The sequence below is a fragment of the Kogia breviceps genome, chromosome 1 (assembly GCF_026419965.1).
Source record: "Kogia breviceps isolate mKogBre1 chromosome 1, mKogBre1 haplotype 1, whole genome shotgun sequence".
Lineage (NCBI taxonomy): Eukaryota > Metazoa > Chordata > Mammalia > Artiodactyla > Physeteridae > Kogia > Kogia breviceps.
Genome location: NC_081310.1, coordinates 193464659 through 193492437, shown reverse-complemented (window position 1 = coordinate 193492437; position 27779 = coordinate 193464659). Strand labels below are relative to the sequence as shown.

General features: G+C 55.4%; 1 protein-coding gene across 1 annotated transcript; it reads left to right on the top strand.

Annotated features, from left to right (window-relative positions):
- Positions 1 to 310: 310 nt before the first annotated feature.
- On the top strand, positions 311 to 27337 carry DRAXIN (dorsal inhibitory axon guidance protein). Its single transcript, XM_059041935.2, has 7 exons — positions 311 to 367; positions 13641 to 14098; positions 16498 to 16688; positions 18955 to 19066; positions 19434 to 19523; positions 21063 to 21152; positions 25031 to 27337. The coding sequence occupies exons 2-7, from the start codon at positions 13651 to 13653 to the stop codon at positions 25141 to 25143; spliced, it is 1044 nt and encodes a 347-aa protein (XP_058897918.1). The 5' UTR covers positions 311 to 367; positions 13641 to 13650; the 3' UTR covers positions 25144 to 27337.
- The last annotated feature ends 442 nt before the right edge of the window (positions 27338 to 27779 follow it).

The window sequence follows — 27779 nt, the reverse complement described above, 5'->3', positions numbered from 1 at the left end:
CCCGCGCCTTCGCGGCGGCGGCGGCTAGGCCTCTGGGGAGGGGGCCCGGAACGCCGAGCGCAGCTGGCGAGGGCGCGCAGGCTGGGAGCGCGCGGGGCCCGGCCCGGCCGGGGGCTGCCCCTCGGCTGGGGGCAGTGGAGCCCGCTCGCCGCCGCCCCTCCCCCGTCCCCTCCGCGAGTTCCCGCCCCCTTCCCTCACGCCCGCCCCCTCCCCCTTCCCTCCAGCCCCGCTCAGCCTCGGCACATCCTCCTGCCGCCCGCGCACCTCTCCGCGCGGCCCCGGCTTCGCGGCTCGGCCTTCCGCTGCGCTCGGCTCCCGCAGGCGCTCGGCCCCGCGGCCCTCGGCCCCTGCCCCGCCGGTTGGACAGGTAAGGCTTGGCCTTGGCCCGCCCCTGGCTCCGCCCTCTCGCCTCACCTGGCTGCGCGCCGGGACAAAGGTGGGCTGCCTGGAGCGCTCAGGGGCGGGGCGCTCCGGGGACTGAGGCCGGAGGTGAGGATGCTGCTTTCCTCCCTTGCCCTCCCGGCCCTCGGAGCCGTCGGTCAGTGGGTCCGCCGCCTCCGCTCCTCACCGCGTCTCCCCTCGGCTCCTGGCTCTGCTCCTGGGCCCCTCATCCGCCCGCCTTCCGCCGGACACTCACTTTTCCACGTTCTGACACTGCCTAGCGTGCGCCCTCGCCGCCCTCTTCCGGACGCGGCTCTCGCCCGCTCTCCTCCTCGGCACTAGCCTTCTCCCTCTGGGACCCGGTCTCTCTTTGTCTCTCTGTCTCTGAGTCTCCGGGTGGTCTCTCAGGCTGGGGACCCCAGTCTGACGTCGTTTGAAGAAGCTTGCAAGATTCCCTAAGCTCCGGACAGAGCTGGCAGGAGTGCCCTCTGCTTCTTTCGAGGCTGCCCACGGGGCTGGGGTGTGTTGCAGGTATAGAGGGAGGTTCTGGCTGCGCCCGCGCCAGCACGGCCCAGCTCCTCGCGCTAGCAACCCCGACAGCGCTGGCCTCGCTCTTCTGGCCCCAGCTCAGGCTCCCTCCCTCTCCACTGCTGGCTTTTCTCCCACCGCGCGCGCCGGGGTCTCAGGCGCCTGCCGGAGCCGAGGCTTGCGTCCTGAGACCTCTTGGGTTTCCCGCCAAGTCTTGCCTTTTACTCCACTGGGTGCCCCCACTACTCTCGCCTCTGTCTGGTCTCTCTTGCATGGAGCACTCTTCCATGCTGCCCACCGCCCAGGCTGGTGGCGTGCAAGAAGTGTCCCAGTACTGGTTCAGTACCATCCCTCTGGGGTCAGGCAGACGGAGGCTGAGGGAGTGATCGTGGACAAAGGAACGCACTTCCCTGAGCCTAAGTGTCCCCTTCATAAAACGGGGATAATAGCACCTACCTATAGGGATAGATGTGAAAGCAGTGAAAAAAACATATTGGATGTCAGCGAGGCACACACTCGCTGGCCACGGGGGATTCTACAGTCCCAGTCCCTGTGTGGGGGGGGGGGGGCAATAGGGGGTCCACAGAAAGGGGGAAATGGATCAAAAATTCAGGCTTAGAGACACTGCAGAGAAACCTGACTGTGGCCCCTCCCGTATCATGGTCGCCTCCCCCTACACACTGTTACAGGCACTCTTCTCTCTTTCTCTCCCTCCTTCTCTCTGCTTGTCCTAAAATCAGCTTAAAAATCAGCAAGAAAAAGCTTTCTGCTTTCACAATGAGATCAACGTGGCTGTGTCGATGTTGCCAACAGCTGGTCATTGATCATGAGGCATCCACGTGACTCGTTCCCAATTCTGAATCTCTGTCTTGCACCCATTTCTTTTTTAATGGCTCTCGCTCTCGAGCCATGTCCTTTCCTCTGGGGGGGCGATTGTCTTTTGGACCCTGTACCTGTTGTGTAATCACCCAAACCCTCTGACCATCGTCTATGTCATCGCGACAGGTGACACACCACCCCAGGAGTCCGGCAGTGATGTGGGCTTAGGGCCATAATGAGGGCAACTTCGGAAGAGGGGCATCTTCTCCCAGCTGGAAAGTTCTGGGTTCCCCTAGCTGAGCTTTTTATTCAGCCACAGCCAGAGCTAGCAACTAGCGCCTTTCTCTTTAGAGAGGCAAGAATGGGATTGGAAGCACCCACACACACAGACACACACACAGACACACACACAGACAGACTCCTGCTCACAATCCTTCCTGCCACTTCCTCTGCCTCCCTTCCCACCGTTCAATTCACCCCACTCCGCATCCCTAAATCCCTCCATAGCTCCCTGTTTCCACTAAATTAACTATGCTGCCTGCCTCCCATCACAGCTCTGTCGGCATCTTGGGTTTCAGCCATGACAGAGGGCCGATCATCTCCACGCCCTGACTGCCTCCGAGCTTTTGCTAGGGCTCTTCCCTCTAACTAAAATGTCTCCCCTTGCAGGCCAAGGTCAGATGGCCCCTCCTGTGGGGAGCCCTCCTCCCCCTTGCCTCCCTGTCTCTCCCGTGGTCTGTACTTCCCTGGGCGGGGCTGGGTCTTGTTCTACTTGGGGTCCCAGTGCCTGAGACACAGCAGGCACACAGCAGCACAACAGGTGGTCTGTCCATATTTGTTCTAATATAGGGACTCCTTGGCCAGGGAGATAGGAATGAACTGAAAATTGCAAGCCACAGGTTATCCGTGGGTTCCACTGGGTCCTGCTGGCCAGGCCAGGGGCAGAGTGCCCTAGGGCAGACTGGTGAGGCTGTGGAGCGGGGGCAGGCCTCCTGGAGAGTCCCTGTGGTACTGGGGGCTCTGCACGCCTCCAGAGGATGAGGATGATTTCTGTGCCTGATGTGAACAGAGGAAATCGGCTAGACAGGGAGGTGACTGCCCGAGTTCAGCAGACGAGCTTAGCAGCTCTGTGACCTGGACCTTCGCTTGCCTCAGCCAGAAATGTGGCAGAGCAGGGGTTTTTCACCCTGGCCTCCCTGACTCCACCGCCTGGGAAGAGCAGGAGCTAGGCATGTTCCCGGGGTGGGGAGGAGTCCTACTAACACCTCTCCACTGGCCCACTCAGGTGCCATCCGCCTCCCTTGCTGCTCCAGGCCCTCTGCTTGTCCTACCCCAGCCCTTCGTCTCAAGTGGGCCACCGCAGCCAACGGAACACAGGCCTCCCCGGGAAGGACCCTGCCACTAGAGGCCCTGCCCCCCCCCCACCCGTCCCCAGCTTTGGCAGCCTCGCGCGCCACAACACCGTGGCCTGGCAATGACCATCTGGGACACATCCCTGAGTGAGGTAGGGGTACCAGTGCTGGAACGCAGAGCAGTTGGGATAAAGTCATAGCAGACTTCAAGTTTGTAGGGGCCCCCTCTGTGCCAGGCTCTGGGTTAAGGCCCCCACCATGTGTCATCCCTGAAAGTCACAGCATCAGCACTAGGGTTAGTGACTGAGTTAGCATGAGGCGTGGTCAGAGAGTCTGCCTTTGGAGTCAGGGGGCCACAGGTTCAAATCCCACTCACTCTACTGTGTAACCTTGAGCAAATCCTTCAAATCTTTGTCCCAATGTTGAACCAATGTCACTATTGTGATTACCTGAAAAGTATTGTCCACTTCAATGGGCTGAGTTATTAACTAGATAATACATATAAAGCTCTAAGCCTAGAGTAGTTGATGCCCTATAAATGACACCCAAACAAACATTCATTTTTCAGATGTGGGATTGAAGCCCGGAGAGGTTAATTGATTTGCTCAGGGTCACACAGCTATTAGATGCTGGAGCCAGGATTCACACCCAGGCTTGTCTGACTCCAGGTGTCTTTCTAGTCCACACTGACCTCTGCCAGAACTGACGGTGGGCATTTTGTCACTTGATGATTAAGTGATGGGTGCAACCAAATTGTCTGGGACAAGATAATGAAATTTGGGGAATAGGGGGCCAGGAGGATGGCTTAGGAGAGGAGGAGGGGTGGCGAGTACCTGTAATGTAGCAGGAGGTAGGACTCCACTCCCTCCCCCCAAAACAACACCCCTACATCCGTTTTTTTCTAGGTGTGAGGCCTTAGGAGGGTGGGAATTCCCGAGGCTGCGCTGGAAATAATAAAAGCAGATGGTACTGCCCCTGCGGGGAAAGCCAAACCTCATTTGCCAAGACAATGGTCCCCTCCAGGCTGGCCTGGGCCTGTGTTGACCTGCCCCACCGAAGCCATCGATCACCCCACCGAGGACTGAGGACGTGGCCACCTGGGCCTGCCTCCCTGCACACGCAGGCACAGATGCACAAACACTTCCAGGAACCCACCCCCAAGCCCCACTCCCGCTCTTTCCCCTCCTCATAATAACAACAGCTACTGTTTATTGCACCCTTACTGGCTACCACTCGCCCTGTATACCTTTGCCTCCCCTCATTCTCCCAACCTCCAGCATTTTGCAGGAGAGGAAACCGAGGCTCAGAGAGGTCAAATGACTTGCCCAAGGTCACACAGCTCTTTCCGCTCTGGTCAGGGGGGCTCTCCCATGGCTCAGCTTAATGGGTTTGGGCTGACATTTTTGTGTTTGAATCAGTAATAATTACATCTGTGCCTCAATCTTTCGTGAGGTCTGCGGCCTCCCTGCCAGGTCAGAGTGGGGACACCTGGAGGGCAAGGACTGTGTCTTTGCCCACAGAATAGAAGCTCCCTCCAGCAAAGTGTATGTTTTCCCCGTGTTCTGGGAACTTCCAAGGCCAGAGCTGTGGCTCCCCCTGTCAGATTGGGAAATCCCTAAGGGCAGCAACAGGATCTCCCCTCTTACCCTGGAGGCTTCCTGGGGGCGGGGGCTGCTTTTCTTGCTCAGACTAAGAGCTCCCTGAGGACAGAAGCCGGGTCTCATCGGTCTAGGAGCCCTCCAAGGCAAGACCTAGATCGTCCCCGTTACCGTGGGAGCTTCCCGGGGCCAGCGCTGTCGTCCCCAATCACACTGGCAATTTCCAGAAGCAGGGACAAGGTCTTCAGACTAGAGCAGTTTCCCTTGCTTGGCATCCAGGTCCTGTGCCCAGAGGAGCTCAGCAGGTGGTGACTGGCTGGTTCACTGCCCCTGGCAGTCTCCACCCTGGTGCTCCAGGGGTCAAGAGGCCAGGTTGGCACACAAGGCACGTGGAGGGGTAGGTGGGGCTCTGGCTGTTCTGAGGCCTAGGGGAGCTGAGGGGCCCCTTCCTATTGGACAGGTGGCACTTTGGGGGCACAGAGCCTCAGGGGGGCAGGGGAGATGGGTAGGGACTAGCTCAGGACCCTCAAGGCCAATCCACCAATGAGTACCCCCCAGGGCAGATGTTTCAACTCTTATCTCCCCTCCCCCCTTCCAGGGAGCTCAGCTTCGCTGCCTTCCAGCCCACCCACACTGCCTGAGTTCCCTTCCGTACCTGGAAACCTCCCCTTCCTCAATCACACAGAAGTCCTCATTTCTTAAATAGTCAAATCTCATGGCAGGCTAATAATCCCATTTCACAGACAGGGAAATTATGACTCATGATGAGGTGTGACGGTGGGAGGGTCGTGGGAGCGGCTAGGGAGACAGAATCTAGTCCCAAATGGACTTGGGAAGAGCCCAGCCCAAGAATTTAGGATCCCCTCCCCTCCCCCACTCTCACTGAGGACATGACTCTTTTTGTTTTGGGGTTTTTTTTTAACATCTTTATTGGAATATAATTGCTTTACAATGGTGTGTTAGTTTCTGCTGTATAACAAAGCGAATCAGCTATACATGTACATACATCCCCATATCCTCTCCCTCTTGCGTCTCCCTCCCACCCTCCCTATCCCACCCCTCTACGTGGTCACAAAGCACCGAGCTGATCTCCCTGTGCTATGTGGCTGCTTCCCACTAGCTATCTATTTTACATTTGGTAGTGTATATTTGTCCATGCCACTCTCTCACTTCGTCCCAACCTACCCTTCCCCCTCCCTGTGTCCTCAAGTCCATTCTCTATGTCTGCGTCTTTATCCCTGTCCTGCCCCTAGGTTCTTCAGAACCTTTTTTTTTTTTAGATTCCATATATATGTGTTAGCATACGGTATTTGTTTTTCTCCTTCTGACTTACTTCACTCTGTATGACAGACTCTAGGTCCGTCCACCTCACTACAAATAACTCAATTTCGTTTCTTTTTATGGCTGAGTAATATTCCATTGTATATATGTGCCACATCTTCTTTATCTATTCATCTGTCGATGGACACTTAGGTTGCTTCCACGTCCTGGCTATTGTAAATAGAGCTGCAATGAACATTGTGGTACGTGACTCTTTTTGAAATATGAGACATAACTATTTTGATTGAACAATTACAACTACTCATTTTCCAGCCCTGGGGGAATCCACTCCCCCTAAACAGGAACCTGCTGTCTTAGATGGTCTAAGACCCCAACTGGAGTTCCAGGTCTGTGGAGCTGACTACCGGGTGGCGCCGCTGTTCTAAGAGCAGAAGGGGGTTCCTGGGGATGGCCACCTCCATCGTCCCATTCCAGCCATTCCAGGAAGTGTCGAGTCATGAGGAGGTGCCAGAGGGAAGAGTCTGGCAGATAATTCCAAGTTAGAGCATTCCTAAAATCTCCACGGCAGTATGGAAACAAAATCAGAGATAATCCCTGCATCTCACAAAATCTGTCCTAAGCACTACTGACTTGGGGTTCTGGGCATACAAGCACTGCCCCCAGGGCTCCCAGGGATGAGAGTGGAGTGAGAGTTCTGTATATATTAAGGAGTTAATCTCTTGTCTGCTGTATGCGTTGCAGAAATGTCCACTGAAGAGCTTTAAGCAGGAAAGCTAGTGCCCGATTTGTTCTTCTGACGGCAAAGTGGAGGATGTTTGGGTGATAAGCTGGGACCGGGGCAGACAGCAGCACCGAAGGATGTTTGTGTTACTGGCAACCTGGCAGGGAACGTGGCAAGAGTTCTGTGATAAGGGGGCACACACACAGAGCCCAGTCTGGCCTGAGGCAGCTACTGTGAAGGATAGAATTCCGCCCTTAGTGTCAGGGTCCCCAGAGATGCCCAACAGGCCCCAAAACTCCAGACCCACTTCCCCCGTGAGCCGGGAGAGCTCATCACCTGTGGCTAAGAACACTGGCTCCCAGATTGCCCCAGAGGAAGGCTGGGTTCTCTTAAGGGAGCAAGATCCCCTTGGAGATGTTTCTTGGCCTCTCAGGGGTAGAGGTCCCTTCCGGTCCAGGTTTAGCAGAAGGCAGCTACCTTCCAGTTTCTTATGAGCTAAAGAGGGTTAGGACGCTTCCATGTGGAGGGTCCTTTCAAGACCTGAGCTGTGGCCAGGGCAGTGGCAGGAATCAGGGCCCCTTCCTGTTCAGATCCCTGACCCCCCAGCACTGTGTACCCCTTTCTGAAGAGCCCTTGGAAGATAGAAGTGTCCCAGTCATCCCAGCGACCCCCGTACTGGTCTCAGGATGCCCGTCCCAGCGACTCGGTGGCTCAGGGTTTCATCTGGGTGCTGGGGGTCAGTCATGGTTAGAGAGGTGATCAAAGCAAGGCAGAGCTCCTCCCAAAGCGAGTGAGAGGGAGGGATGGCCCAGGAAAGGGCTTGTTCTCACCACACATGGCTGTGTTTTGTCTTTTTTTTTTTTTTTTTTTTTTTTGGCCGAGCTGCTTGCAGGATCTTAGTTCCCCGACAAGGGATTGAACCTGCGCCCTCGGCAATGAAGGCGCAGAGTCCTAACCGCTGGACCGCCAGGGAATTCCCATGTTTTATCTTTGAACATTCACAAATATGTCCTCTGAATTCATGCTACTCCACAATACCTGTCCCTGGTCCCTGGGGGCTCACTCCGGAACCTGGAGGATATGATGTGTCATCCCGTCCCACAGAGGGCTGTCAGTTGGATAGACAGACAGACGGAGGAGTCTTGTCACTGTGGATCATAAATTCCTAGGCCCGGGCTTCCCTGCTGGCGCAGTGGTTGAGAATCCGCCTGCCGCTGCAGGGGACACGGGTTCGTGCCCCGGTCCGGGAAGATCCCACGTGCCGCGGAGCGGCTGGGCCCGTGAGCCATGGCCGCTGCGCTTGCGCGTCCGGAGCCTGTGCTCCGCAACGGGAGAGGCCACGACAGTGAGAGGCCCGTGTACCGCAAAAAAAAAAAAAAAAAAAAAAAAAAATTCCTAGGCTCCCTTGGCAGACCGAGCCCTCGAGACCATCTCATCTAACCCAGCGATCCAGTGGTCTTCTTCCTCTAGTGCCCCCCCTTTATTTTTTTGCACAGTACAAATCATTTCCCATGAAATCTTATCCGTAATCCCAACATATAAAATCAATAAAGGCAGCATTTTATGAGCGGTGTAGCACCTCACCAACACCACCAATAATCTCTTCCCCAAACCAAAATTTCCTCCATTTCGTGCAGATGCAGTTTCAAGCCCTACATGCCGTCAGACTCTCTTCAGCCTCTCCTCCGTGGAGATGCTGTGTGACCACTGTTAGGCCCCCAGTGTACAACATTGCCTATTTTACAGTAAATCAAAGAGAAAAAAGAAGCTGTCTTCAATGGTATAAAAGCAGACTATGGATGTCAGTTGCATTTGTCGATATGAGACTGAGCCTCTAACAGACTTTGGTCGTTGTTGTCCAGAAAATCCTGGAGCATGTCAATAAGTAGCTGCAAATGGCAGCAGTTCTTTTAAACTGTTCACCTTGCATCCCTGGAACACACTTCAGTGACCCGGGAGAAGGCCAAGTTATTGTGGGGTTGTGCCCCGAGTTAAAAGTGTGTAGAGCACGCAGTTGAGAGTGTCTGTCGTTTTTACCTACAGTTTTCAAAATAGTTTAACAAATTTTTTTTTTTTTTTTTTGGTATGCGGGCCTCTCACTGCTGTGGCCTCTCCCGTTGCGGAGCACAGGCTCCGGACGCGCAGGCTCAGCGGCCACGGCTCACGGGCCCAGTCGCTCCGCGGCATGTGGGATCTTCCCGGACCAGGGCACAAACCCGTGTCCCCTGCATCGGCAGGCGGATTCTCAACCACTGCGCCACCAGGGAAGCCCAAATATTTTTTAAAAGTGAGGTTAGAATCAAATGCTTAGAGAACCCCTGAAACATCTCTACCAAATACGGTGGCTCAGATGTGTCACTTTCACACGCGAGAAGGAGACGCGGGGTCAGGGAGGGGGGTTGACGGCCGAGTTCTCCTGGTGGATGTTTGTCTGGCTCACAGCCTGGACGGAGCGTCATAATCCCTAGTCTCCATCAGAGCATCACTGATATTCCTGGCCCAGGATTCCCGTCGGGCCCCCTTCAGCCAGCACTACTCCCGCCTCCAGCCCCCAACCCGCCCCCTTCTCCCGTCCACCCCATCAGGCCTCGGGTGAGCTGATCAGTAAAGGAGGAATTCAGGCCTCACTGTTGTCTGCCAGGCAGGTGGGCAGGAGCTCCCCTGGTCGCCCGGCCCCCAAATGCAAGGCTGTTGTGGGGAGGGGGGAGGGGGCTCAGGAATCAAAGCGAGCTCCGGGCTCCATCAACTGCCTTCATTTGCATGTAACACTGCCTCCCCGCAGGCTTCTGGATGGAGACCACGCTGGCAGTTCAGCTCTGCACAGTATGGGGACAGGATAAGGGCACGAGACAAGCCCCTTTCCCCTCCTTTGTCAGTTTCCTCTTCCCAGCTGCCTGGTCCCCGCTCCGGGGGGCCCTGACTGCACTCGCAGCAATGGCAGGAGGTTATGTGGGGGAGGCAGGCGACCCCCGATGGAGCTCAGTGGATGGGCGATGGGGTGCAGAGAGAACCCAGGCCTTGAGGTGGGGCTTTGTCACTCACCAGTGGTGTCACCTTGTGTTTGTGGGTTACCCTCCCAGAGCCTGGGTTTCCTCGTTTTAAAAATAATGGCGAACAACCTGCCTGCCCTGTGCAGGGCAATTGAGAGGGTGCAATAAGAAACGGATGAAGTAAGCTTGTAAGAGCCTGGGCTTTCCAGCCGCTCAGGCAATGGCAGCTCCTATGACGACGGTTGCTCTTGTTCAGTTTAGTTTTTAAGGAGTCACTGGTAGATCTCTGTTGTGAGACGGCTGTCTCTGGGTTGTGGATGGTTCTCATGTCCCTCGACTGTCCTTGTCCCAGGCGACTGAAAGCTGTTGAGCGTCCCCAATCCTGGGGGAAAGTGACCCAGGCCCCAAAGAGCAGGCTTTATGTGCAAACCTCGGGCAGAGCCATCCCAGGCTGACGGGGGTGGGGCACGTGGGGCACCTGCTGCCCTTTTTCTCCCAGCTGCTTGGTGCTCTGGGAGGCAGCCTCCAGCTGGCTTCCAGACCGGCCGAGTGGATTGGAGCCCGCATCGCTGTGGATCCTTGGTGCGGCTTCTCTAGCAGCCCGCGTTGCCTGAGTGGCTCTTTGCCAGGCTAGCATCTTGGCTGCTGGAATGTGCCAAGATTCAAGTACAAATGCTGTGGGCTTGGGGACAGGGCTCCATGCAGTCTTCAGGGCAAAGAGGTGCCAGGATCCCCAGCCCTCACTTAGCTCTCTCCTTCTCTCTCTCTCTCTCTCTCTCTCTCTCTCTCTCTGTGTGTGTGTGTCGCACACACACACAAACACGCACACCCTCCCTGGGAACTTTTTATGATCTTCTGCTCAGGTGTCAGTTTGATTCCATTCCGATCCGTAGTTATTGGTGCCTATTATCTGCAGGGTCTTGTAAATCTGACAGGGACAGAGGGGAAGGGGATCTTCCCCAGATCTTCTCAGGGACTTTATTTTATTTATTTATTTTAATATTTATTTACTTATCTGGCTGCGCCGGGTCTTAGTTGCGGCGTGCGGGATCTTTAGTTGTGGCGTGCGGGATCTTTTAGCTGTGGCACGTGGGATCTAGTTCCCCGACCGGGGATCGAACCCGGTTCCCCTGCATTGGGAGCGTGGAGCCTTAACCTCTGGACCACCAGGGAAGTCCCTGGTCGGGGGACTTTAAGAAAGGACGATTGCCCCGGCAGGAAATGAGCCAAGCAGAGCTGTGTGGGAGCCCCGAGGGGGGACATTTGGGACGAGTCCCAGAGGATGGGCAGGATTCCCACAGAGAGAGAGATGGGGGTGAAGAGGAGAGGCTGGTCCCTCTAGCCAGAACAGCCTCAGCGAGAGGAGAGAGCCGGGAAAGATGGGAGGTGCCCGAGGCCCAGGGCACAGTCTCTATTGGCTGTGACGGGGAGGAAATAGAAGTCAGGGCTGCAAGGTTAGGCTGGGCCCACATTATACAAGATCTTGAGTGCCAAAGTGAGGAGTCTGTGGTTAAATGGGAAAGGGATAGGGAGCCATGGGCAGTTCGGGGTGGGGGAGGGGCAGGATCAGAGTAGTTTGCCAGCCGCATGGGCTGGGTCCGGGGCTGGATGGTGCTGATATGCATCCAGGAGAGGGATGGCCTCTCAGGTGCTTCAGCCTGCACGCTGAAATCCCCCCTCCCTCCCCCAGGCTGGCTGCGTACATGATTTGTGGGGTGCAGAGGGTGGGAGGGAACAAAGATGGCCCTGAAGTGGGGGTTCCTGGGTATGATGAACAGACCCATGGCCACGGGCAAGGCCTTGGTAAGAGGACTTCATTGGGAGAGATGGCAGGTATGGTTGCGGTCGTGACGCATGGGGGTGTAGGGTTGGGATGGGGCTGGGCTTCAGCTCCTGGCTCTGCAGGGGAGGAGCTGTCCTCTGGGACTAGTGCCGAGGCTGGTCACCGAGCTCAGAGGCTGGCTCCGGGTCACTGATCAGCCTCCTGTGTGTCCACAGGGACAGCACGCTGCCCATACACGCCGTGGGGCTGCCCACCCGCCACCCCTCTGCCGAGCCTCATCTGGTCCCTTGCCTGCACTTTTTGGGTGTCCCGCCTTGCTCCTCTCTCCTCTCAAGGTGGAGGGATTCTGTTCACAGGGCCAGTGTCCCAAAGGTTCCCTGTTGACGGTGCTCTGTGGGTTTCTCCCAGGTTATCGATGTGATGTCCCCGCAGGACAGAAGGGCGGGGCTGGGTCAGGGCAGCATCCGACACAGACTCAGCCTTTCTCAGCCGCAGGGAGAGGGGGGTGGAGTCTGGTAAATGCAGCCTGGCATCTGCCTGAGGCCTGGAAATAGGGTTTGAGGGGTCCCCGGAGCGGAACGATGCTTGACTGACAGGCCTCTCAAAGGGCCCCCCCTTCTCCCACCTGGCTGCCTCAGGAGCGCAGGCCTTGCCTGAGCACGGGCCTCCCGGGCCCTCATTATGGAAAGGCTGGGGCTGAGGCTGGTGGGGCAGAGCCCAGGGCCGTAGAGGCCCGCACCTCCCAGCGGACCACTACATGCCAGCTGGGGGATGAAGGAACAGCAGGATAACAGGAGGCTGGTGGCCAGGCGAGCTGGGGAGAAGCCCTTTCCCTCCCTCAGACCCCTCACTCTTCCCAGAGTGGGTCAGCCTGTCCTCCCCACCCACTTCAAGGGCCCCTCACTCAGCGCTGGCTAACGGTGAACCTGGGGTGGGATGGCCAGTGCGGGGGCTGCAGGAACTGAGGGGGCTGGAGGGAGAGACGCCGCCAGCAGTCATCCCCAGGCCACCAGCCTTGCCTTTCCTCAGCCCCGGGCAATTACAAGGCCACAAATCACAAGGAAACGGTTGTGTAAGCACCTTTGTGAACCTAATGGAATATGCAGGGGGCCCAGCGAGGCCATAAAAATTCAATCAGCCTGGCTAACCTGGTGCCCAGCTCAGCTGGATGCAGTGAGGTTGGTGTACGGGGGAGGGCTATGGGGGAGGGGCCCCGGGGGGGTGGGACGCTCCCATTGTCCCCCAGCCACGAGTCTCCTGAGCCTTAGCTCCAAGTCCTTCTGGAGCATCCGGGGGTTCCGACTCTTCCTCTGGCACAGAGGGGTAGCAGTGAGGTCCCCTGAGGAGACACCACTTCTGGTGCAGATGGATGCGCTGTCCCCAGTGTAGGTCACCCCACCCTGCAGGGTCAGAGGCCAGCCTCCAAAGCTCCCCAGCCCCAGCAGGGACAGTGCCTGCCATGTCAGAACCTGCCTGGAACTTGGAGGAAAAGAAAAGGCAAGGCCTGGGCTGTCCTGGGACAGCACGTGGGAGCTCAGAGCACAGGCATAGCAGTTGCATAAATGCCACGTACTCCGTGTGACAGCCTCTCTGAGCCTTTATTTCCACTTCAGAAAATAATAGGCGTTACTTCAGAGAGTCGGTGAAAGGACCAAGTGATAGAAACTCACGCCAAGCGCTGAACACGAGTCTTACTTACAGCACGTGCTCAAATGCTATTATTCCATCTGTTTGAATTTAGGCTTCGAGTCGAGTCTCTGGGACTCTCGGCCTATTTCTGAGCCTGGAGGGACTCAGCTCATTCCAGGGAACTTAGCCAAAGGCAGAGATTTGTGCAGAAAGAGGAATCTAGACTAATCTGGAAGCTGGGTGCTTCTTAAGCTATTGAAACCAGGGATTCTCAGCTTCAGCGCTGGGGTCTTTCTGGGCCAGTGATTCCCTGTCGTGGGGGCGTCCTGTGCACTGTACGGTGTTTAGCAGCATCCCTGGCCTCCACCCACTAAAGTCAGTGGTGCTGCCTAGTTTTGACCACCAACAATGTCTCCAGATGTTGCCAAATGTCACCTGGAGGGGTGAGGGGGCAAAGTCCCCCTCCATCCCTGTTGAGAAACACTAGGCTACAATAGCGTGAGTGGGGACGTGGAGGAGGAGGAGGGCTGCCCCCTTAGAGTCCTACTTTTCTTGCAGGGAAAAGCCCATGGCTGGGCCCACCACCCACGTTGCCCCCATGCTGTTCCTCGCCCTCCTGCTCCTGGAGCTGAGCCTGGCAGTCTCCCTGGGACCCGGAAGCTCTGCTCGGAACCTCCCGGAGAATCACATCGACCTCCCGGGCCCAGCACTGTGGACGCCCCAGACCAGCCACCACCGCCGGCAGGGCCTGGGCAGGAAGGAGCGTGGCCCAGGCACACCAGGCCGGGCCCAGGATGGGGCTGTGGTTGCCACCACCAGGCAGGCCTCCAGGCTGCCAGGGGCAGGGGGGCTGCTCCCTGGACAGAGTCCTGCAGGCCTGCTGCAGGACAAGGGTCTGCTCCTGGGGCTGACACTGCCCTACCCCGAGAAGCAGAGCCGCTCTCCAGGGTCAGAGAGGGTGAAGAAACGAGGCAGGGAGCACAAGAGACCTAAGGAGAGGTTGAAACTGCACAGAGGTAGCTGGAGGTCTGCGAGGGGGTGGGGCCCTGCAACGAAAGGGGGAGGGGAAGGGGGGAGAGGGATCGGGTCCAAATGGCCAAGGGGACTTCAGGGACAGGACAGGGAGGCGGGGGAGGGGCGGAAAGGGGGGGTGGAGGTGTCAGTGGTGTGGGGTCCCTGGGAGGACATCCAGAGGCCCCAAAGGGGGCAGGTAGTGGACCCCCAGAGGAAGGGAGGGGTCTCACTGAAGTCAGAGGGACCTGGAAAGAAGTGGCCGCTGGGAAAGGCCTGGGCGTGGAGCATGGGAGGAAGAGAAGGACATGTGGCCATAGGAGCTCAGTCTTATCAATAGGTCATCCTCCTAAATCAGGAAGTTCTACCTCGTATCTGACCTAAATCCATCCTACTGTAAGTCCTGAGTAGAGATGGGACAGTTCGGTGCCCTCCCAGCACATCACTTAATCAACTCCGAGGCACAGAGCAGAGGCCGAGAGCTTAGACTCTGAAGCCAGATCTGCCCCAGGTCTGACTCTGGTTCCACTTCTTACTGGCAAGTCATCTTTCTATGCCTCCGTTTCTGCAAAGTGAGCGTAGTGGCCCCTTCTGCCCTCAGGGTAGATTCAGAGACAGCTTACTATCTGAAGTACCCGGAATGGTACCTGGCACTTGGCAGGGGCAATGGGCAGTGGTAGTTAGTTACTAGTTAATTCTCAGCTTTCTCTCAGTGCTGAGTCAGTGTCCTCCGACCTGGACACGGCTGACCAAGGAGAGCGGTCACGTCCTTATTTCTCCTGCCTCTGCTCTGTTTGTTTGATGGGGTTTCTTCCTCGACTTTCTGACCTTCCTTTAAGTTCCCTCCACGGTCCCAAATCCCCTGTGAGCCGAACCACCCACTGGTCCCAGCCTCCCCGGAAGAAACGTGTCCCAGCAAAAGCCCCACCCAGCAGGCTCCTCCCCAGTCTCCCCTGGCCAGAGCCCAGGCAGGCAACCTCTGCTTCCAAGTCTCTACATGTGACATGACTGCCTCTAGGGGCAGACCCAGTGCCACAGGCATGGATGGGGGCGGGGGCTGTGCAGGAGGTGGGTGATGGAGCCTCAGCCCCACCTTCTCCTGCAAACAGCTGGGGCTTGCTTCCCTTCCAGGCCCGCTGAGACCCCCCCCAGGTGGACAGAACACAGGGGAACGGGCCCAGCTTAGACTCTCAGCCTCCCGCCCCTGGGGATCACGTGTCAGGTGGGGTGGGGGCCGTGGCAGCCTTGACAGCAAGCAAGAAGGCACACACGGGGCGTGGACTCAGCCCGGCCCAGCTCCGGCCCCCAGCTCCCGTGGACCAACGGGGCGCTCCCACGAGAGTGGGTGAGTGGAGGTCTGGAGTCCAGGCCCAGGCCTGCTGACCAGCTGGAAGGTCTCAGGCTGATGGGGCCTCAGTTTCCTTCTGTAAAATGAATAGAGCAGATTCAGTGGTCCCCGAGGCCCCTTCCTACTCTCTGGAGTTCATCTCTGGATGGTGGGGAGGCCCCAACTCACCCAACCAACCTTAAAGTCAGATCTTGCCTGAGAAAAAGAGGCAAGGTTGAGGCTGGGGCCTCCAGCTTTTCTCGAAGCACCCTGGTTCCCGACCACCCCCCAATCCTGCACACTGTCCCGCCTCACACTCATCCTACCCCGTGCCCATATATCTTGGAAGGCAGCGCCAGTGGTTAAAAGTATTGGTTTTGCAACAGAGGGACCTGGGTTCGAATTCAGACTTGGATTCTCACTAGCTGTGTGCTCTCAGGCAAGTTGCCTAACTTCTCTGTGCTTCGGTTTCCTTCCCTGTAGATGAGGCTGAAAGAGTACCTCCCTGCCAGAGCTCCTGCAAAGGTTAGGAGAAATAATGCTTGTAAAGCAGGACCCAGCGTGCAACATGGTCCCAGCACACGGCATGTACTCAATAAACAGGGTCATTATCACCATGTAGGGAGCGCTCACCTCCCAGCCTTCTCAAAGGCCTCTGCCTCCCTGCAATGCCTCTCAGCCTCATCACGTTGCTCCCCTACTCAAACTTACTCTCCTCCAGGAAGCCTTCCGTGGTTAATCCTACTAAGTTCCATTCATTGCACTTACACTGCTGGCTGCACCCAACCAAGCCGGACTTGAACTTGCTGGAATATTGCTTTAGAGCGAGAATCCTGGGCCATCTTCCCGGCAACACTGCAAATTCATCCAAGACTCTCCCCCTCATCCTGCCCCCAGACTCTTGCTCCCACCCCCGCAGGACGGTGGGCAGCAGCGATGTCGGCTGAGCCAATAGCTTGTCATGTGGTTCCTGCCGCCCCCTGTTCGCAGCAGGAAATGTGGGTCCTGCTGTGGGCCGATACGGGGTGGTGGGTGGCAAGCAGATAAAGTTGCTGTGTTTCCTGCTCCTTGTCTCAGGCCGAGCCTTGGTCAGAGGTCCCAGCTCCCTGATGAAGAAGGTGGAGCTCTCAGAAGACCAGGCCCCGGATGCCGCGATGGAGGAATCCTCCACCAGCCTGGCCCCCACCATACTCTACCTCACCACCTTTAAGGCAGCACCTGCCACAGAAGAGTCCCTGATCCTGCCCGTCACATCCCTGTGGCCCCAGGTAAGGGGCCCGGGTCGGCCTCGGAGATGGAAGGGGCCTTGAGATGATGTCATGCAAACCCCTCTTAGTACATTTAGGGAGAACTGAGGCACCATGGCAGGAAGGCGCTGGTCCAGGCCAGCGGGGCTGGATGGAAGCCAGGTCTCCTGATGCCCATCCAGCCCAGCTTGGGCCAGTGGGCCCACTGGCCAGGGAGGGCTGCCACTGTCCAGGCAGTGGTCCTGGCGGCTCACTCTAGGGAACGCCAAGGAAGCAAGTGCAGGCTCAGTACACTGGTCTCTGCATCTAGAAGAGCAAGGCCTTTGGGGAAGAATTTTGTACATGCTGAAAAGTACAGAGAATAATAATCTTTAAAACCATGTCCCCATGATCCAGAATAACAAACTTTAGTTAACACTTTGACCCATCTGCTTCAGACCTTTAAAAAGGATATGTGGAAAGAATGCTCAACATCACTAATCATTAGAGAAATGCAAATCAAAACTACAATGAGATATCATCTCACACCGGTCGGAATGGCCATCATCAAAAAAATCTAGAAACAATAAATCCTGGAGAGGGTGTGGAGAAAAGGGAACCCTCTTGCACTGCTGGTGGGAATGTGAATTGGTACAGCCACTATGGAGAACAGTATGGAGGTTCCTTAAAAAACTACAAATAGAACTACCATACGATCCTGCAATCCCACTGCTGGGCATATACCCTGAGAAAACTGTAATTCAAAAAGAGTCATGTACCACAATGTTCACTGCAGCTCTATTTACAATAGCCAGGACATGGAAGCAACCTAAGTGTCCATCGACAGGTGAATGGATAAAGAAGATGTGGCACATATATACAATGGAATATTACTCAGCCATAAAAAGAAACGAAATTAAGTTATTTGTAGTGAGGTGGATGGACCTGGAGTCTGTCATACAGAGTGAAGTAAGTCAGAAGGAGAAAAACAAATACCGTATGCTAACACATATATATGGAATCTAAGGAAAAAAAATGTCATGAAGAGCCTAGGGGTAGGATGGGAATAAAACACAGACCTACTAGGGCATGGACTTGAGGATATGGGGAGGGGGAAGGGTAAGCTGTGACGAAGCGAGAGAGTGGCATGGACATATATACACTACCAAACGTAGGGTGGATAGCTAGTGGGAAGCAGCCACATGGCACAGGGAGATCAGCTCAGTGCTTTGTGACCACCTAGAGGGGTGGGATAGGGAGGGTGGGAGGGAAGGAGACGCGAGAGGGAAGAGATATGGGAACATATGTATATTATGTATAAGTGATTCACTTTGTTGTAAAGCAGAAACTAACACACCATTGTAAAGCAATTACACTCCAATAAAGATGTTAAAAAAAAAAAAAAAAGGATATATGGAAGGGACTTCCCTGGCGGTCCAGTGGTTAAGACTCCGCGCTTCCACTGCAGGGGGCGTGGGTTCGATCCCTGTTTGGGGAACTAAGATCCCACATGCCGCGTGGCACAGACTAAAACAAGAACTAAAACAAAAAGATATACAGAGAGGGAGCAAGCCAGCAAACGTGGCAAATACACCAACCGTTGGTGAGTCTAGATGGAGGGTATTTATTGTTGCAATTAACATGAAGTGCATCATTGCACCTCTTCTGGGGCTCTGAAATTTGTTTCAAAATAAAATCGTTAAAAATGATCAACAATAAATATATGTGTAGAAGAAATAAAACTTCTTTTTAGCAGTAGATCTTTCTTATTCTCTTTTTGCGTCTTGCACCCCCCTGAGATGCTGATAAGACTATGGGCCATTTCCGACGAATCCATGGCTACCCATGCTGTCGCGGGGCCCCTGAAGCCCATGTGTTGAGAACCCAGCCCTAGAAGGTGGGTTCACCTCCTACTGTGGCCAGGGCTGTGAGTGGAACTGAGCCATGGCTGTGGCCTCGACAGTGCCACAGAGAGCTGATGACGTCTGCAGGGGAGAGAAGGGGCAGGGGAACAAGCAGCTGGGCTTCCTCCTGAGGGGACACAGCTGCCTCCCCTCGCCTCCCCCAGAGGGCCTGGTGGGTCACTCGCCCGACTGCATCGGCTGCCTGTAGGCACCGTTCCACGTTGGGGGTGGCTGCTCTGGGCGGCGCTCCCGATGTCCCCGGGCTGCGATTGCAGGCTGTCCAGCACAGGATGAGCTGGCCTCTGAGGAGCCCCTCCTCTGCTCTCTGGTCCTGGGGCCCCACGTTTCTTCTTTCACCTGTTGGGATCTTCAAGCTCCCTCCTCTGCACCCCCCCCCCCCGCAGGCTCATCCCAGGCCTGACGGGGAGGTGATGCCCACACTGGACATGGCCCTGTTTGACTGGACCGATTATGAAGACTTAAAGCCTGAGGTCTGGCCGTCTACGAAGAAGAAAGGTAAGCGGACCCACCCCGCCACCCCCTCGCTGGGCTTCCCACCTCTCCCACCGTCCATTGGGGTAGGGGCCTCGGTGACTCCAGCCTGACCTGCGGATGTCCAAGGTGGGATGGGGGGCCTGGAGTCTATAATGGAACGGACGCCTGAAATGGACTTGCTGCTCTCAAGTGCTCATCACACGGCAAACGCTTTCCACGTAGCTACTCATTTAACCTTAAAAAAAAAAAAAAAAGTTAGGTCTGTTCTGCTGTTGATCCCATTTTAGAGAAGAGAAAACTGAGGCAGAGAGAGGTATTGTGTCTTATCCAAGCCACACTGTGGGAGTGGTGAGCCTCAGCCTCTGACCACAGATCCTGTTTTCCCCAGAGAGACACCGGGGCAAACTCTCCAGTGATGGGAATGAAACATCACCGGCTGAAGGGGAGCCCTGCGACCATCACCAGGACTGCCTACCAGGTACCGAACCAGCATCGTGTTCAAGGCACTAGGCCGGGCGCTGGGGGAACCTGTGTGGGGATGGGGGCGGGTGTTCCCAGACACATGAGCAGGACCCTTTAGGGATGGTAAATAATAACGACCATGGTTACCACTTTACTGAGAGTTGCTGTCGTACTTTGTTCTATGCAATCCTCACGGCAACCCAGAGAAAGAGAGCCTTGTCATTCCCCATTTTCAGGCAAGGAAATTGAGGCTCAGAGAGGCTGAGTGTTTCAGCCGAGGTCACACAGCTAGGAAGTGGCTCAAAGCTGAGTCTGCCTCGTTCTGAACCCCTGCCCCACGCTGCCTTAAATCGCGATGACCCTTCTCTCGACTTCTCTCTCCTAACGTCTTTTTGGGCTAAATTCTGTCCTTGTCCCATCATGACACCGCTGGGCATCTTGGGATACTTTGATGACATCCTGACCTGTTCAGCAGCTGAGCCCATTAAGACAGTCTGAAAACAGAGGCCTGCGGTTTTGATTGATGGTCTAAACTGCTGGCCCTTGATTGGGTCAGTCGGAACTTCTGGGAAGCAATAGTGAGGGGTAGTTGGAAGGGCAGGAGGTTTCTGGGGGGTCGGGGGTAGGGTAAGGCCCGCGAACAATAAAAGTGGAACAAAGGAGGAATGGACAGGAGACTGTGAGGCAGTCGCCCGCCATCCCAACAGGGAGCTCCAGAGCAAAGATTCCCTGTTAGAAGAGGCCCCAGCTGGGCCGATAGCCAGGCCCTGGCACCCCCGCTGAGCCAGTCGCTGCCTGGGCTGTTCTGCTCCTGAACAGTGTGACATTGGCTCAGGAGCCTCCTGCAGGTGTTAACAGCCGGAGGCTGGCAGCTAACTGCTGTCCTGGCCGATGGATGGCAAGTGCCTTCCGGAGGGAGATCTGAGTTGCACACCTCCACGATGCTCGTTAATTCAGTGACCAGAATATTCTACAAAACAGCAACCCAACAAGCCACTTGGCATCAGATAAGCCAGGCCCCGCCAGCTCCCTGAAAGGCTGTTTTCTTTCCAAACCATTGTTTCCACCCTGAGCAGAAAGAAAAGGCTCAAGTTTGGGCAAACCGAACAGTGGCTCTGAGAGTTGGCTCCATGGTGGGCGAGGCCGTGCCTAGGGCCTGCCTCTCGGGGGCTTCTGTTTCCCCATCTGTCCAAAGAGGACGTTGGCTCCATGATCACTGAGGCCCCTCCCAGCTCCATGCTGACTTCACACCTGGCAGCCCCCAGCCGTTCCACCCGGGGTGGGGGAGGGGGGTCCCACAGCACCCTCGCTCCTCCCATGATCAATCAACTGCCCATCTGGGGCGTCTGGGGTCTCTGCCGCCCGCCCCCAGGGGCCTCGGCCGTGACATTCGTCGGTGGTTCCAGCTGGGAGTCTTGCGCACCAGATGGTCCATACTGCCAGGGATGGCCCCACCGTGGAGATGATGTATCTCCCGTCCAGTGGGGGCGTGTGCAGGGCGCAGGGAGGGTCCGCGCGGCGTGGCTGACCGAGTGTGCTTTTGCTGTGTGGGCAGGGACCTGCTGCGACCTCCGGGAGCATCTCTGCACACCCCACAACCGAGGCCTGAACAACAAATGCTTTGACGACTGCATGTGTGTGGAAGGTGAGCCCGACATCGGGGGCTCCCTCGGTGCCGAGACCTCACAAACTCCCTTTCTCCTCCAAGCCGGGGTGGGCAGAGAAGCGGGTGGGAGAATCCCTGGGGAACCGAAGACACGAGCAAGAACAGCTTTGCTCGGTGCCTTCACAATCTGTGAACTCATTTAGTCTCGATTCCTGGCATCGTTGCTCAAATGTGCTTTTCTCACCTCTTGAAATACAAGCTGGCATGATCTCCCATGATCTGGAGGTGGGAGAGGAGCGTATCTTTTAAAATAAGATCAAACCTGAGAAGCCTGGTGCTTTCACACCGGAATTCTATCCCAGGGGAGACATTCCAAGTGTGATAACAAGGGGTGGGGGGTGGATTTCCCAGCACTGTCCCAGGGAAGGATGCACTTGCCCGGCTGGCTCCCTCTTTAACTCCTCTGAGCTCCCACGTGGAGCGGTATGTGCCCTCCTGCCCAGGTGCGCCCACGTGTACCTGGCTCTGTGCTAAGCTCTTTACCCATTATCTCCTTAAACCTCCCAAGGGTCCCAAGAAGGGAGCTATTGTTCTCCCCATTTTACCCAAGAGCAAACCGAGGCACAGAAACGTTAAGCCACTTGCCCGAACCTTCATAGCTAGAAAAGTGGGAGAACGTTTTAAATTTTGTATTCTGAAAAATTTCAAACATATATTAAAGTCGTCAGGATAGTATAATGAACCCCCATTTCCCATCACCCAGCTTCAGTAATTCTCACTCATGGCCAATCTGTGCTGTCTTCCCCCCATCTGCTTCCCCCGTTGCGATAGGATTTTTTTAATCTTTTTTTTTTTTGGCCACGCTGCGCAGCATGCGGGATCTTAGTTCCCCGACTAGGGATCAGACCTGCACCCCCTGCACTGGGCGCTTAGAGTCTTAAACACTGGCCCGCCAGGGAGGTCCCTGCAATAGGATTTTTTTTTTTTTTTTTTTTTTTTTTTTTTGCGGTACACGGACCTCTCACCGTTGTGGCCTCTCCCGTCGCGGAGCACAGGCTCCGGACGCGCAGGCTCAGCGGCCGTGGCTCACGGGCCCAGCCGCTCCGCGGCATGTGGGATCTTCCCGGACCGGGGCACGAACCCGCGTCCCCTGCATCGGCAGGCGGACACTCAACCACTGCGCCACCAGGGAAGCCCTGCAATAGGATTTTGAAGCAACTCCTGGAAGTGTAGATATTTCATCTGTGAATATTTCAATATATGCATCTAAGAGATAAGTACTCTTTTAAAAACAAAATACCAAAAATGCACAATAATCACTCAGTGTCATCCGACATCCAGGGCTCGCATTTCCCGAGTGAAGGGATTTGGTCTCAGCCCCTCTGGTGACCATTCTGAGATACATGCCCAATTTTTTCTCACATTAGCCTCAAAAATTATCTGCTGTGAGAGCAATAAAGCTGCTTAGGTCCAATTATTCATTCATCCTGTCTGTCAAGAAACATTTATTGAGTGCCTCCTATGTGTTGGGCTCTAACAAGGACATTGGGGGTTCAGCGGCAAAGAGAGCCAGCGAGTTCTGCGCGCATGGATTCCATTGTAGTGAGATGAGTAGCAAAAAGGAAATAAGCAGATAAGATGTCTTCAGAAAGGACTAGGGGCTGTAAAGAAAATAATCCACGCTGGTCTGACGAGGAGTCTGGGAGGGGTGGACAGGAGTGCACTGCAGAACCAGCCACCTGAAAATGAGGGGTGGGGGGAGGGAGAGAGAGTCCCAGGCAAGCGGCAGAGCAAAGCCAAGGGCCTCGGGCAGGAATGAGGCTGGCATGTTTGAGGGCGCCTGGCACACAGTAGCCAACGGGGAAGGTGGCAGAAGGGGAAGTAGGAGAAGCTGGCGGAGAGGATCAGGCAGGACTTTGAGGTATAATGGGGAGGTGTTGGCAGGTTTTAAGCGGGGGAGTGACCTGGTCTGACTTATGAGTGTAACAGCTCACTCTGGCTGCAGTACTGTTGGGGGCAGGAGTGGAGACACAGAGGACCAGCTGGGAGGTGAGGGGATGGAGGCAGGCAGGGGTGGAGATGCTGGGGAGCTGCCTTCTGTTACCCGTGGGCAGGGCTGGGGGCCCATTTCGCAGAGGAGGAGACTGAGGTGCAGAATGGCCCGGAGGGCGCTCTAGTCCAGGAAGCCCGGAATAGCGCCGGGGCCTCCAGGTCCAGCCTGCCCAGGTGAGGGGGACATGGCGCGGCCGAGTCCGCACACCCGGCTGGTGCGGAGCTGGGTGCCCAGTGGGCAGCGCCCCCTCTGCCCAGGAAGGCTTCCTTCCTTCCTCCCCAGGGCCTCAGGTAGGAGGGGGTAGCTTTTCAGGCCTCCAAAAGATATGTGTGCAGCCAAAACCCCATCTGCTCATTTCCCGTGGTCTCTCCCACCCTGGTCGGCCCCACCAAAATTCTTGCTTCCTCCGTGGCGACTCAGGCTACAGAAAAAAAAAAAATTGAGTGGAAATGACAGCTCATTAAAGATGGTCCAGGAAGAGGTTGTCAGGAACCCTCTGAGGACCAAGAGTCCTGAGGACTTCTGAGAAATCCCAAAATGTTGAATTCAGGTCCCAGGGCTGAAGTCCAGCAGTCTAGGCCAGCCTGGATTCTGGAGGGTTCCAGAAGGGCTTGTGTGGCTACCAACCACTCCTGCTCATAATCCCCTGCCCCCCTCCTAAGTGTATTTTGTGTGGCCACAGTTCTGAAAGCTGTGATCCAGGTGTCAATTCTAGACCCCAAAGCACAAATGTCACAGCGATTCCTTCATTCTCTTGATAGTGACATAAGCAGATCTTAAGCAGGTGATGTCCTCCTCTCTCCCTGTGGTCCCTCCGAACCTGAAATGTCAGGATTGCTCAGGCCACACTGAACAATCCCTTCCCCTAACCCTCCCACCCCCAATCAGGAGGATGTGGCCTTCTGTGGCCGTAAATGAAAAACATGTCTACCCATGTATGTCGGGGGATGGCTGACATGTGGTTATGATAGAGCCACAGCCAGGAACCCCTCCCACTGGTGGGCCAGGAGGGCCACGACTACTTTAATTAGGGTGGTCAGGGAGGATGCCTTTGAGACCTGAAGGCTGTGAAGGAGCCAGCTATGCCAAGAACTTCAGGAAGGCATTTCTGGCTGTGAGAACAGCAGGTGCAAAGGCCCTGGGGCCCAAAATGAATGGGTGTATGAGGAAAAGCCAAAAAACTGGGTGTGGCTGGAGTTAGAGAGTGAGGAGGGGCGTGGGAGGTGAAGAGAGCAGACAGGAGGCAGGTCCAGGTCCCAGAGGGTCTTATAAGCCAGGGTAGGAAGTTTGGATCTCCTTTTGAGTACCATGGGGAGCCACGGGAGGTTTTATAGGGGAGGGCAGAATCTGCATCCCTTTAAACAAAGGTTTTTAATGGACTATTTTTTAAGAGCAGTTTTAGGTTTACAGAAAGATTGTGCAAAAAGTACAGAGTTCTCATATGCCCCCCCCAACCACACAGTTTCCCCTATTATCTTACTTTAGTGTGGTGCACTTTTTATGACTGATGAACCAATAGTTGTACATCATTCACTAAAGTCCATAATTTACATTAGGGGTTTACTCTTTGTGTTGCACATTCTATGGGTTTTGGCAAATGCGTAGACATGTACCCACCATTATAGTATCGCACAGAATCGTTTCGTGGCCCTAAATATCCCCTGTGCGCCCGCCATCTGTTCACTCTACCCTTCTCCCTCTGTGATTCGCTTTTTTAAGCCCATTCAGGCTGCTCTGCGGGGGATGGGTTGGTTGTAGGACAGAAAAAAGAAGGGGGTGGTGATGAGAGGATGAAGGGGGTTCCAGAGGGCGCGGAGGGGTCTGGCTGGTCACATCCCTGACCCCCTTGCCTCTCTTCACCCAGGTCTGCGCTGCTACGTCAAATTCCACAGGAACCGCAGGGTCACCCGGAGAAAGGGGCGCTGCGTGGAGCCCGAAACGGCCAACGGCGACCAGGGATCTTTCATCAACGTCTAGGGCCGCGTGAGGCGCCTCCCCACCGGCCAGGGGACTGAGCGCGGGAGGTTTGGAGAAGCGGGCAGTTTGTTTATAACTCGCGGTGGCAGATCAAATAGGGAGTCAGATGACTGAGGCTGCAGGCTCAGGCCCAGGACGCTCAGCCCCAGGAGGGGAGCCCTGGGCGAACTGCCCCCGCCCAGGAGCCGAGCAGCAGCGCACCTGCAGCCGCCACCCGGCCAATGGGAGACCCACACCGCCAGCGCAGCCCGGTGTCCGCGTTCTCCGCGATGGCAATGTCGAGAGCGCCCTCTACCGTCCGACCGCAGCACTGCAATGGTTTCAAGTTTAAAAAGGAAGAGGTTTTCGAGCTGGAAAAGAATGGAAACTCCCTGAGAGACAGGGGAACCCAAGGGCGGGAGACGAGTACGAAGCACCTCCTATGTCCCAGGCACTGTGCTAAATGAGGGGCATACATTATCTCATTTATCACATGGCCCTTTAAAGTAGGCATAATCACCATTTTAAAGGGGAGGAAACTGAGGCAAGGTTTCATGACTTGTCCAGGGTCCCGGATCGATTCTGCATTTCTTTCTTTTTCTTTTTTTTTTTTTTTTTTTTGATTCTGCATTTCTAACAAACTTCAGGACATGCCGACGCTGCTGGACCCAAGACCCCACTGAGAGCACCAGGTCCTGCAGAGTCAGGGTGAAGCTGGCATCTGAACCTGGGTCCGACCAGGTCCAAGGCCCACGTCTTTGCTCCGCCACAACTAAGGACGCATTTCAGGTTCTCCATGGCTTTCTTTCCCTGGACAAAGGTATATCATTTAAAAAACAAAAGGAAATGTGCATTAAGCACCTGCTCGCTTATAAGGCATAATGATTTGGGCAGATTGACCCTTGCCCTCTGGGAGCTGGTATTCTGAGACATGAAGTGTTTGGGGTAAACGGTAAAGCTGTTTCTTATTTCTATGGCCCCGCTCACCCCGTCCTGGGACATGCACTTTGGAGTTGCCTGAAAGCTGCCACCCAGGGGGGTTCTTTGGCTTTTGTAGTTCATGTCCTTTGAGACTCTAATGCAAGCATGGACTCAAAAAGTACACACACTGCCCGTGTGCACCCGCTTTGCATACGTCTTAGTGGTTCCCAGGCCCCCAGAGACCATCCCAGGACCCCCCAGCCTACACTTCTGCAACAGAGCCCTCTGAGGAGTCGGGGCACCTCTCCTAACAGCCCCCTACAGGCCAGACTCACGATGTCTACCCCAAACACCTCTCTGAGCAGATGTGACTCTAGTGACCACCTCAGGAGGGCCACTTAAATCCCCCCCACCTGGCATCTCACTCCTGGCCAACCCTCAGGTCCAGGGCAAAGAAGGTTGCAAGCCTTCTCCATCCAGAGTCCTTGCTGGACTGGACCCCAGCCAGGGGACCACGCCCACGAGATGCCAGGGCTGTTTACTCCATTGGGAGAATCAGTCGGGGTCAAGGGTCCGGCACCAAGGAAAGCAGACAGATCTAGGAGAAACCAAATACACTGGCTCTTTTCGCCCTATTCAAGTTCGACGGGCATGGGAATCTTGGGGAGAAGGGGGACTGCAAGAGATCAAAGCCGGCTATTTGGAAATCGAATCCACTGGCAGTTTTGTCTGTTTGGGACCAGACAAGGCCCACACTGTGTGCCTCACATGGAGTGGCAGATTTGAGATAGTGATAGAACCCTAGCAGGGGTGGCTGCAGGCGGGGAACCCAGAATTGCTTTTGTCTAGAGGGCAACAGTTAGGCTACCCCTGGGCCATCAACGATGGAAAACACAGAAGATCAGGACAAAGCTGAAAGGCCCCACAGAACTACCAGTGACTACCAAGGGAGTTCCATAGCTAGAAAGTCAAGGCCTATCTCTTTGCCCTAGCTACTTCCATTTTGCATTTGCAAAGGCAGGGTGGGTGGAATCCTCATAACTCCAGAGTCAGGGATCCCAAAGCCCCCTGTGTGTTTAACAAACCTCTCTACCAGGAAGTTCTTCCTTGGTCTATCTTAAATTTCTTTTGCTGGGACATAAGCCAATTTCCTCTAAGCCAGGGTTCAACCAACTGTTACTGTAAAGGGCCAGATGAATATTTTAGGCTGTGTTCCCATGAAATGGTTTATGGACACAGAATTTCATATAATTTTTACTTGTCACAGACCCATTATTCTTCTTTTGATTTTCTAAAATGCTTTTTTTTTTTTTTTTTTTTTTTTTTTTTTGCGGTACACGGGCCTCTCACTGCTGCGCCCTCTACCGTTGCGGAGCACAGGCTCCGGACGCTCAGGCTCAGCGGCCATGGCTCACGGGCCCAGCCACTCCGCGGCATGTGGGATCTTCCCAGACCGAGGCACGAACCCGTGTCCCCTGCATCGGCAGGCGGATTCTCAACCACTGCGCCACCAGGGAAGCTCTAAAATGCATTTTTAAATGTAAAAACCTCTCTTAACCTGCAGACTACACAAAAACAGGCCGTGGGTTGGATGTGGCCCCCGGGCCACAGTTTGCAGATCTCTGCTCTAATCTGCTGCTCTCAACCTTGGCTACACGTTAGAACAGTCTGGGGAACTTTCAAAGGTACTGATGCCCCGGCCCACCTGCGAAGATGCTGGTTTAGTTGGTCTGGGT